The following is a 12,864-nucleotide window of genomic DNA, read 5'->3' on the forward strand; positions in this document are numbered from 1 at the left end:
ACCTCTCTATCTTCTTCCCTCCTTTCCTTCCTCCTTTGTCCCCTTTCTTCCTTCCTTCTTCCTCCTTTTCATCCTTCTTTCTTTAATTAGTGGATTATTTTAAATGTTCTACATCTTAGCTCTTTTTCAAAATGACCCTTTGAGTGCTCTAGGACTTGGATATTTGTCTTGAAGAACTTTTGGTATAATATTACCTTAAAATTACTCAAGGCAGAAACCTAGGATTTATTCCTTAAGTCCTTTTTGGTATTCCCCATTCATTTCTTAGCTTAATTGCTTCTGTTTTCAAATTCTGTCTTGAATCTACCCTCATGTCTTTATATCTCCTGCCACCTATTTCAAAGTATCATCATCCTTTAACTTTCCTAACTCCTGCTGGAGCCCCTTTAATCCATTTATACACAGTTCATACACAGTTTAAAGCTGACCTTCTTAAAATATTATTTAGATCACATTACTCCTTGCTTAAAACACTTTTCAGTAGCTTTCTGTTGTGCTTAGTATAATATCCAGATTATTTTCCATGGCTTATGATACCTTGTCTGATGGAGCCCAGTTCTCTAGCTCTCCAGCCTGATCTTGTTCATTGACCACAATCACATTGGTGTCCTTGTAGTTCCTCAAATGCTAGTGTTTTTCTGCTGTGGTTTATTTCACATCCTTTTTCATCTGCCTGGAACTCTTTTTCCTGCTTTGCACATAGCTAACTTCTCTCAGTTTATCAACTCAAATATTATATCCTTGGAGAGGCATACCATGAGCACCATGCCCATCCCAGTTCATTGTTAGTTTCCTTTTTAGTGAACAGCTTGCAGTTATTTTGCCTGTTTTCTTGTATTTTTGTCTTTCTTTCTAAAATTTAAATTTCATGAGAGTAAAAAGACCCTAAACACACTGTCTGGCTCATAATAAGCATTTGGTTTTTACCAACTGCTTGAGTAAAAGTTAAAGTTTTTTGGACAAGTAGTTCAGCTTAAGCTAGAGAGTCTGTGGGGGAAAAAAGGAACTTGTAAAATGTAATTAATTAATTGAAAGAACCTGTAAAATGTTATCATCTAGTCTTACATTTTGGATGTAGCCATAAATTTATTTTGCCACTATTAAATATGGCATTCAGAATGTAACAGCAGACTGTAAATGTGTCTTAAAGATTTAAGTGCTAGTGTTCCAGACTACTTATCAACTGAAAATTTTTTGTGTTGCTTAGAGGTAAAAGATTTATCATTTTTAAATGATTGTGCATAAATTAGCTTGACCATTTTGTATTTGGTTTTCTCATTTGTGACATTTTGTGTCATTTATGCTTTTCACTTATTACTTATTTTGAGCGTATCATTTAATCTATTTCCTATGGACTACAAAAGAGTTTTTATAATTCAAGTGGTAAACAGTTTTCTAACTTTCACTTTTTTAGAAGCTGAGTGGTGGTTGGGTTTGAAGCAGGGCACAAGCAGTTGGGCATATTAATGTGTTTTGGTTGTGGGGAGGACCTTGAAGTTGTGGGATCCACACTCTCATTCATTCATTCATGATGTGGAATGTTGAGTTCCTAAGGTTTGAGGGGAAACAAGAGATAAGCCTGATAAGACTTAAGTGATCTTCATTTCTTACCCTCATTCCAAGCTACTTGAATTTGAGGAAATTCATCTTCTGCCGTTATTGTGAAAAGCAGTGACTCTTCTTGGTATGGGTAGAACAGTTGGAGAATTCCAGCATATTATGGAAACACTTTAAGTACTCCACAGCCCTATGTAGGGTACTTGAATTCTGCGCCTCCTGGTTAGCCTCAAGAAGGAGACTGAGGACATGGTTCATTGTCATATCCCTTATTGCTGCTTCTAGCCTTGGCTAATGATACTCTCAGGTTTCCACTCGGTGCACTCTCTGAGGAGCTGCCAAACAGAATGCTTCTGGGGCAGAGGTCCTGCCAAAACGCCCCTAAGCTGCTGCTACCACCACTTACCTTTTATGTAAGGTAAATTCTAAGCTCAATTCCATTATTAAGCAAGTTTAATAATAGCAGCACCTACCCCGTAATGTTATTGTGAGAATTCTTTGAGTTAATGAATAATAAAATATTTTTCACAGCAGCTGGCACTAGGCAAATATCATTTGTTATGGTTTTCATCATCATTAAGAAAACCAGCCCCCCGCCCCAGTACCATTAAGGATGCTATAAAGACAGTCATAGGGGAGAAGACTACTTTTCTAAGCATTCTGGAATAATAAGTCTATTCTAGGATATGTACTCTTCCCCTAACCTCTATACTTTTCTAAATCATTCTTAACTTTGTCACGTCTATCAGAATAGAACATTCCCAGAGTCTCAAGGCATGTATTTTGCCCAACCTCAGTTTCTCCATGCCTCACCATTCCGGAGACCCACAGCAGTCACATTAACGGTAATAACTCAGTTATTTTGGCTCATGTCCTACCTAAATAATGCAAGGCCTCCACCTTCCTGTAAAGTATCCCGCAGTTTATTCTGATAGTCCCCGGGGCCATCTCACTAGTGCACACAGGCTCTACTTGTTCCTTTACTCTTGTCTTCTCATTCAGTCGCATGAGGGCAGACCCTCACCACCACCTCTGTAATGTGCACATGTAGCTGCTTCCCTATTAGAGATGCTGTCCCTTGCTACTCTCACAGATGCAAATCTGGAGTGCCTAAAACGGCATTACATTTACCATAGTCACCCCACCTGTGCTTGGACTCCATGTTTCACAGAGTCCTTTCTGAAAACAACTTGTGCTGTGGGTTCATAGACATAAACGTATGTCCGTAGACACAGACATTTCCATAGGTCCAGCCTAGTCTTTTCTCTCCCCTCCCCTGCAACCTCCCTCTCAAGTCAGCATCCCTTGGGTTTCCAGCCCCTGCGCAAGTCAGGTCACGCACACAGCTTAGATACGTTACCAGCTTGACTGTAGTATCCTGCTACAGACATCCAGGCACCTTTGAATTCCAGAGTAACTTTCGCACTTATATTCTGTGTTTATTCATAAAAGTAGTAGCTATATGATTGGTTATAACCCCTAATATGATATTAGGAGTTTTACGTATAGGCAAATTGCTGATCTTGATAGTTTAAAACATTAAACACTATTTTCAGATTTTCTCTAATTTCACTTCCATTTCACACAAATTCACATTGTTTCTGTGCCCTGGGCCAAAGTCTAGGTAAATTTACTGCTCTAATGCATACTCTATCTGACTCTCTGTCACTCTCTTTTGCTTCCTGGTTCACAGTACGGGTAAGCAGGATCCGTTTCTATCTGTATTACAATTTCACTTCTCCTTGGCATAAGTTAGAGTGATACTTAAAAAAATATCACTAAGTACTGGATTCAGCCCGACAGAAATTTTTTCTCTTTGTCTCAGGCCGCTGAGCCTCTTACCTAATTTTCTCGTGAATGGAGCTTCACATTTTCAATCAACATGACTTGGATTTCTTTGAGAAGACATTATTATTCCTACTAATAATTTTAATAACTTCTGATAAATTGTAATTACCCATCCTCTTTATTCTCCAACAGTTCATTATAGATATTCTTCTATTTCCCTTTTTCTGTCTTTCACAGTATCTTTGAAAGACACCTCTATTTTACATCTTTAATCTGGTACTACCTGCAGAGACTTGTTGTTCAATTCATGCTCCATGATAATTTAACATAGAATAGTACTATCCTTGAAATTCCATATTTATGTTTTGTCTCACATGCCTCCCAGCTGCCAGTCCACTATTACTTGCGGGGAGTAGGGAATGTGACCCCCGATACTAAGACCACCCATTTATGTGATTTCATTTCTGTTATCTTCATTTCCCAAGGTGTTGGCTTCAGGATTTTTTTTTTTAAACCTTGTGTTATTACAGGGTTTAGTTTTCTGACTTGATTGGTGATGCTGAACATTCACAGCTTTTCACTTTTTCAGTTTATAAGCAAGAAACTTTAAAAGTCACTATCAGTGCTTTTTGTCATGAAAAAGACAAGTAGAAGGAATTAGTCTTTCTCACCCACGGATGTCAGTTTGTGTATACCAGTGGGAACCAGACAGCACGTCTAGGTGAAATCACTTATCACAATGCAGCTACTTCTTTACTATGGTAATTTTAGCTCAACCAGGTCATGTTATAAATGTCAGCAAGGCGTGAGAGGGAATAAAATGTCATCAGAATAATACACATGTGCTTACATTTCATTGGAACTTAAAATCTTTTATAGGAATCAGGATTAGCAGGATTTTTCTTTCATTGTAGTGATAAATGTGAATACAGTTACTGTCACTATGACTCTTAAGTGTTCAATTTGGTCTCACCCCTTGTTTCCTTAAATTAGAAAGAAAATCTCAATTTTGTTATTGGAGGTTAGTACAGATAAGAGTTTTTCAGCTAAGTAGATAACAGTCATTGTAGCGGCTTGATTTAAAAATACACTTCCAATTCACATTTAAAAACTGGGTTAAGGGCTTCCCTGGTGGTGCAGTGGTTGAGAGTCCGCCTGCCGATGCAGGGAACACGGGTTCGTGCCCCGGTCCGGGAAGATCCCATGTGCCGCAGGGCGGCTGGGCCCATGAGCTATTGGCCACTGAGCCTGCGCGTCCGGAGCCTGTGCTCCGCAACGGGAGAGGCCACAGCAGTGAGAGGCCCGTGTACCGCAAAAAAAAAAAAAAAAAAAAAAAAACTGGGTTAAGAGGAATGAGATATAATGTAAGCCACAAAACCACCATTTGATACTAACATTATTCATATTGTAGGCCAGAGTTTTTAAATTTAAAAAAATAATAAAATTTTATTCATTGTTGTTGATTTTGTACCTCACAAACTAGATGTTAGTTTTCATTTAAATTAATTTAGTCAGAGTAACTGAAGAAAGGAAATATCACATTTCTCATGTTTATATATAGTAATTTTTTCCCTTACTTCAAGAGAAAGAATTATAGACATAAAAGGTGTAACAAAATAGATTTGTCAAAGAACCTTTAATAGGCTGCTGCTTTTTTTTTTTCTTCAAAGTTTCGGGAACACGGGTTCGTGCCCCGGTCCGGGAAGATCCCATGTGCCGCAGGGCGGCTGGGCCCATGAGCTATTGGCCACTGAGCCTGCGCGTCCGGAGCCTGTGCTCCGCAACGGGAGAGGCCACAGCAGTGAGAGGCCCGTGTACCGCAAAAAAAAAAAAAAAAAAAAAAAAAACTGGGTTAAGAGGAATGAGATATAATGTAAGCCACAAAACCACCATTTGATACTAACATTATTCATATTGTAGGCCAGAGTTTTTAAATTTAAAAAAATAATAAAATTTTATTCATTGTTGTTGATTTTGTACCTCACAAACTAGATGTTAGTTTTCATTTAAATTAATTTAGTCAGAGTAACTGAAGAAAGGAAATATCACATTTCTCATGTTTATATATAGTAATTTTTTCCCTTACTTCAAGAGAAAGAATTATAGACATAAAAGGTGTAACAAAATAGATTTGTCAAAGAACCTTTAATAGGCTGCTGCTTTTTTTTTTTCTTCAAAGTTTCAATTAAACCTGAAGAGATAATACACTCCTGCTGTGATTTTAAATGACTCTTTTCATGGTTGCATAAATTGTGATTTGTCATAAATTGTAGATTGTGAATGACAGTTATGTCTGGATGCGGATCCTTTTCCTTTTCTGATTCATGCTTGTTAAAATAGGACCTTTAGGATCACTGTGACTATCTCCTTGTTTGTTTCATATTATAAGTTAACCTTGATTATAAACAAGCTTTAACTACCTCTTAATTCAGTTTAATCTTTCTGCATTGGCAAAGAAAAAATTCTTCATTGCAGTAAATAAGTATTAAGACATACTCTTTTTTTTTTTTTTGCGGTATGCGGGCCTCTCACTGTTGTGGCCTCTCCCGTTGCAGAGCACAGGCTCCGGACGCGCAGACCCAGCGGCCATGGCTCACGGGCCTAGCTGCTCCACGGCATGTGGGATCTTCCCGGACCGGGGCACGAACCCATGTCCCCTGCATCGGCAGGTGGACTCTCAACCACTGCGCCACCAGGGAAGCCCAAGACATACTCTTATATTTCAAAGATTAACTTAACTTGAGAATCATACTTTCGATTTTGACCCCCAACTTGTGATTGATTAAGGTAGATTATTTTATCTTCTTGTAAAATAGTATAAAATAAATATGTGCTTATAGACGTTACAGTTTAAAGTAGACAAATTTCACTTTATAAGAAACTAATTTGCCTTCACATTGGGCATAAAAATGCCAGTATGTAGAGGACATTTATAATTTATCTACTTTTAAAGTATTTTAATTATTTCCCTTTTTACTATTTTTTTATTCCCCCTTACAGAATGAAAGATACAGGTAGTGAACTTATATTTAAGATTGATCATTTGTTTTGAATCAGGTACAGACTAATGACTCAGTCTAATATAATATTTTGGGTTCAGTCTCTAGGTGACAAGTATTCTTGTGTAATAAAACTGAACACTTGAATTGGCATTGATTGTCATTGTTGTTGATAATCCTGGTAGGAGCAGCATTGACTGAACAAATGTGAAGATTGAATTTGCCTTTTCCTAGCAAGGTGGTCACAGGAGCAGGATGAAGTATAAAAGCTGACAATACCACAGCATTAAATCTATTCAACTGTACTTCAGAGAAAAGAAATTGCAATGATTAAGGGTACTGTTCAATTCAGCAAGCATTTATTGAGCAGTTCTATAGCCCAACACAGTGTTAGCTGCTAATAGATACAAAAGTAGAAGATCGTATGATTTGCCCTAAAGAAGTTTATCATGTAATTTGGGAGACAAATGATTCATATATGAAACAGCTGGAGAACAAAATATGACAATATATAATCAAACAAAATACAAGCACAGTTATTTGTCCAGCAAATGAAAGGACATATCTGTATGATTTGAAATTCTGTGTGGTGACATAAAGTAACATAGCCTGGGGTATTTGAGATTTTTGGTTATTTAACATGGAAAAAAAAAGTCATTTAAAAGAGTTTATTTAAACTGTCCTTTAGCCCAGTCTAAACACCAGTTACGTACATGATCACTTCATACATGAGACACTAAATGAATTCAAGAATACTTTGCTTCCTTTTAATAGCTCTTTTGCAGTGTCTTCTATATATTCTAAATACAGTTTATTTTTCCAATGTCCAGGTAGTCTGAATTGTATTTTTTAAAAAGTAGGTCTCAAAGAGCACAGTCATCTGCTTAGCTTTGTGTAAGGAGGCCATGTAGCAAAGCAGCCTCACTACGTTCTGTTTATGTTATTTTTTTCTCCACTGCTTGCTCAGTGGTAATGGTCTAGAAGATTACTTTTTTGTTGTTGTTAATTGTGGTAAGAACAGTTAACATGAGGTCTACTCTCTTAACAAATTTTAAGTTTTTAATACAGTATTGTTAACTGTAGGTACAGTGTTGAATAGCAGATCTCTAGAACTTAATCATCTAGCACGGTGGTCCCCAACCTTTTTAGCACCGAGGACCAGTTTCATGGAAGACAGTTTTTCCATGGACGGTGCGTGGGATCGGGATGAGGGCGGGAGATGGTTCAGGTGGTAATGCAAGCGATGAGGAGCGGCAGATGAAGCTTCGCTTGCTCGCCCACTGCTTACCTCCTGCTGTGCGGCCCCGTTCCTAACAGGTACCAGTACTGGTCTGTGGCCCAGGGGTTGGGGACTCCTGATCTAGCATAACTAAAACTTTATGCTTATTTTATAGCAACTCCCCATTTCCTGAGTCTCCCTCCCGACCCAGCCCCTGGCAACCACCATTCTGTTCTTTGCTTCTATTTGTTTCACCCTTTCAACGACTTAATCTAAGTGGAATCATGCAGTACCTGTCTGTGATTGGCTCATTTCACTTAGCATACTGTCCTCAAAGTTTTTCCGTGTTGCATGTGGCAGAATTTCCTTCCTTCTTTCTTTTTTTTTAAAGCTGAGTATTATTCCATTTATGAGTATAGCACATTTTCTTTATCCATTCATCTATTGATGGATATTTTAGGTTGTTTCTACATCTTGGCTATTGTGAATAATGCAGTGAACATTAGAGCAAATGTCTCTTCAAGGTCCTGATTTCAATTCTTTTGGATAAATACCCAGAAGTTCTGTTGCTGGATCATATGGTAGTTCTATTTCTAATTTTTTGAGGAACCTCCATACCGTTTTCCATGGTGGTTACACCACTTTACATTCCCACCAACAATGTACAAGAGTTCCAGTTTTTCCACATCCTCACCAACACGTTACCTTTTGCTTTTCGATAACAAAAAAAATAACCATTTTAACAGCTGTGAGGTAGTATCTCACTGTGGTTTTGATTTGCATTTCCTTGATGACTAGCTAGTGATGTTTACATCTTTTTATATACCTGTTGTCCATTTGTAGCTATTCTTTTTTTTTTTTTTGCGGTACACGGGCCTCTCACTGTTGTAGCCTCTCCCGTTGCGGAGCACAGGCTCCGGACGTGCAGGCTCAGCGGCCATGGCTCACGGGCCTAGCTGCTCCGCGGCATGCGGGATCCTCCCGGACCAGGGCAGGAACCCGTGTCCCCTGCATCGGCAGGCGGACTCTCAACCACTGCGCCACCAGGGAAGCCCCCATAGGTATTCTTATTTTAAAAATTAATTTTTATTGGAGTATAGTTGGTTTACAGTGTTGCGTTAGTTTGTGCTGTGCAGCAAAGTGCATCAGTTATACATATACATATACCCAGGTTTTTTTTAGATTCTATTCCCATATAGGTCATTATAGAGTATTGAGTAGAGGTCCCTGTGCTATACAGTAGGTTCTTCTTAGTTATCTATTTTATATGTAGTAGTGTGAATATGTCAATCCCAGTCTCCCAATTTATCCCTCCCCCACCCCTTTCCCCCTTGGTAACCGTATGTTTGTTTTCTATATCTGCAACTCTATTTCTGTTTTGTAAATAGGTTCATTTGTACCATTTTTTTAAGATTCTACATATAAGCGATATCATATGATATTTGTCTTTCCCTGACTTACTTCACTCAGTATGACAATCACTAAGTCTATCCATGTCATTTGTAAGTATTCTTTAGAAAAATGTCTATTCAGGTCCTTTGCCTATTTTTTAATGAGTTATTTCGGGTTCTTGGGTTTTGTTGTTTTTTATTTGATTGATTGTTTTTGCTATTGAGTTGGAAGAATCCCTTTTATATTTTGGATATTAACCCTTTATCAGATATATGGTTTGCACATATTTTCACCTATTCTGTAAGTTGCTATTTTCACTCTTTTAATTCTTCCCTTTACTGTACAGAAACTTTTTGGTATGATGTAGCCCCATTTGTCTATTTTTGCTTTTGTTACCTGGGTTTTGGGTGTCCTATCAAGAAATCATTGCCAAGACCAATGTTACGAAGTTTTTTCCCTCATCTTTCTTTTAGTAGTTTTACATTTTCAGGTCTTACGATTAAGTTATTGCTCCATTTTGGGTTGATTTTTGTGAATAGTGTAAGATAAGGGTTCAGTTTTATTCTTTCACATTTGGATATCCAGTTTTCCTAACACCATTTACTGGTGACTGTTGTTTCCCATATGTATTCTTGGTACCCTTGTTGAAGATTGGCTGAGCATATATACATGGGTTTATTTCTGGGCTCACTGTTCTGTTCCATTGGTCTATATGTGTGTCTTTATGTTAGTACCATGCTGTTTTCATTACTGTAACTTTATCATATATTTTGAAATCAGGAAGTGTGATGCCATCAGCCATGTTCTTCTTTCTCAAGATTGTCTTAGGCATTTGGGGTTTTTTGTGTTTCCATATGAATTATAGGATTGTTTGTTCTATTTCTATAAAAACTGCCATTAGTATTTTGAAATGCCATTGAATCTGAGGCTCACTTTGGGTAGTACAGACATGTTAACAACATTAAGTGTTCCAAGCCATGAACATGCGATTTCTTTCCATTTATTTTGTGTCTTCTTTAATTTGTTTCATCATGTTTTGTACTTTACAGTATACAAGTCTTTCACCTCTTTGTTAAATTTATTCCTAACTATCTTATTCTTTTTGATGGCATTATAAATGGGATTGTTTTCTTAGTTTCTTTTTTGGATAGTTCATTTTTAGTATATAGAGAATCAACTGATTTTTGCATGTTGATTTTTTTTTAATCTTTCAACTTTACTGAATTTCTTTATTAGTTCTATCCAGTTTTTTATGTGGAATCTCTGGAGTTAAGTGTATATGAGATTATATTATCTGAAACAGAGATAATTTTATTTCATCCTTTAGTAAACTCTTAAAGTACTCTTCAGATTCAGCTTTGGCTGGGAAGCTTTCTCTCTTCTGTGTCTCTCCTTAGATATTTCATAACTGTACCTCCAGACCTGTTGCACATCTATCATGACATATATCATTGTATTTTAATTTATTTTAATAAATTCATTTGTCTGATTCACTAGATTGGCATTTTTACCGTATCACCAGGACTTCACATAGTTCTTGGTGCATTGTAGATTATTTAATAAACACTTACTGAATGAATAAAATATATGACTTTGTTATATATCGCAGTGTTAGTGAAAATTTGTTATTGCATTTAGTTCTTACAGTAAACATGGGGCACATCCTATCATTAAGTGTCCAGTGGGTATGGATCTTTAAGATCCAGTGATGTATACAAGTTTAAAATTTAAAAGTCCACCTCTTTTACAGCCCCACCTCTACCATATAATTTTCTCCAAAAAAACTGATATGAAAAGCTGTGATGTTCTTTTCTCCACACCGTCAACAGTTCTTAAAGTTGCTTGAATCAGTCCAAATATAGATGTGATATATATATTATTGTGTGTGTACACACACTCATCCTCCTTAGAAACAGCTTTTCCAATGTTAACTGACATTGCCTTCCTCCCAGTTTTCCACTTGACTTAATGATTTCAAATACAGTTTTAAATTGCATTAAATTTTTTTTTTAGTATTTAGTCTCTGTTTATTCTTGTTTAAGGTTATTTCTAAGGCTGGCTTGGAGTAGTTCAAATCCAGAATAAATATAGTTTGCTCTCCATCGCTCCATACTCTTAAAATGGTTTTGCTAGCTCTTAGAGCCTCTTAGATACTTTTAAAATAAGGTCAAGCTGATTCCACAGCCTATCGGTGGTATATATTAGTGCTATACTTTTGGCTAAACGTAATTGACATGAAATACAATAATTAATACAGTTAATAAACTTATTGCTTGTTCACCTGGAATTTTTGGTGTTGCAGTTTTTCATAATAGAGTTTTTTAATGTCAGCTAGTTTATTTTTGGCCAAACTATATTTTATTTCTTAAGTCCTTAAACACCAGAATATTTGGAAAATCATACATTCTCTGACAAATGAGAATTCTTGTATTTTATTGTTTTGAACTATTTTCTTCAAAGTCATTATTTCAGCAATGAAGGTATCTAAGTTTCCACTTCTGTAGGTGTTATTTCTTGGCAGTGAATACAAGAAATTCTCCAGTTCAGTTTAAAAGAGTAAAATTTGAAATTTGTGTTTTTGTTAATTAGGCTTTCCATGAACACCTGGTTTTTGGCTTTCTTCTAACTATAGTGTAGTAGCCTTAAAAGCACTGAAATCACATCTAGGATTTTATATGTTGCAGGATGTAGTAGCTACAACTGCACTTTTCTAAGTTCATACATAGTGTGGTCAGTATTTATCATAATTTTTAAATGTGACAAGTTTTTTTTTTCTTTTTTTCCTGTAAGTAGTACTTCTTGGACATCACAGTCACTTCAGGTTGTGCCCTTAATTTCTGTCCATAGCATTATTTTATAAACATAAATGAGAAGATTCAAGGAAACATTTTAAAAACAAACATTTTAACTAGCATTTGAAAATTCAAGCAGTTTCATCAAATGTGGCTCCCGATAAGTTACTTCAGTTTAATCAAAATTTTATCAGCTTGTTAAGGTCCACCTCAGATGGACCTCAGATGGACCTTCAAATATTTTTTGAAGGCTTTCCATTCTTTTCTCTCTTCTTCACTCTGTTTTCTTTTTGCCCTCCTAACCTCTCCTTTCTCTTCCCATGTTTTTCTCCACTTATCTATCTTCCTATCCCCATGTTACGTCTTCCATTTCCTCCCCTATTTTTCTTCATTCACTTGTATTCAGTTCCTTTCTCACATTTATGTGCTTTATCCACTTGCCATTTTATCTTCCCTTTATACAGTCTAAGGAAGGACACACCCTGGCTCATATAGTGATCTCCTGTTGTCTGCCTGTCCTTCCTGTGCTCATTTTTATGAAACAAAGTTGAAGGGAAATAAGAGTTTGGATGGGCGAAATAGAGGTTCATTAAAAAAAATATTTGTTATTAACTCCCATAAATTTTGTGAGGATTGTTGATTAACTACGAGTGTATAAAATCTACTATGATCTTAGTGTGAAAAGAGTTATGTTAGTATAGCATTCTTCGTTGAAAGCCATGATTCAAATTGAGTATACGTTTGTGATTGGCATTTAAAAACAAACTTTTCTGTTCCCTTCTCTTTAATTAAAGAGACAACAGTGAAGAACATTGATCCCTTCAACAGAAGACATATTTATTAAAAATCAACTTTTTGATGCAATATGTTGCTATAGGATGCTAGAATTACTTTAAGCTTGAAGCAAAACCAAAACCCAAAACTTGGAAAGCTAAGTGCAAAGGCTTCAAAGCAGTTTAGGATCATCCAAATGGTTAGTCTAAATAATTGAAGACATTAAACAGATCCATATTTGTAAATGACAGAAATGATTACTGGTTTAAGTATTATTCAGTGGTACTTTATCAAAGCAGAGTCCCCTCACATTCCTGGTTCTGTGCTTTGCTGGACTCATTCT

General features: G+C 36.5%; 1 protein-coding gene across 3 annotated transcripts in view; it reads left to right on the top strand.

Annotated features, from left to right (window-relative positions):
* The window catches only part of COMMD10 (COMM domain containing 10), a 176,730-nt gene that overhangs the window by 121,089 nt on the left and 42,777 nt on the right, over nucleotides 1-12,864 (top strand). For 2 of the 3 annotated variants that reach the window (XM_055086725.1, XM_055086726.1), the window contains exon 6: nucleotides 5,901-6,110. The exons of the other annotated variant lie outside the window; for it this stretch is intronic. In XM_055086725.1, the coding sequence (XP_054942700.1) occupies nucleotides 5,901-6,083 (183 nt within the window). In that variant the 3' untranslated portion in view covers nucleotides 6,084-6,110. Of the gene's footprint in view, nucleotides 1-5,900; nucleotides 6,111-12,864 lie in introns of those variants that run through there. 3 annotated transcript variants of the gene reach the window in all.

This window comes from Physeter macrocephalus, chromosome 8 (assembly GCF_002837175.3).
Source record: "Physeter macrocephalus isolate SW-GA chromosome 8, ASM283717v5, whole genome shotgun sequence".
Classification (NCBI taxonomy): Eukaryota; Metazoa; Chordata; class Mammalia; order Artiodactyla; family Physeteridae; genus Physeter; species Physeter macrocephalus.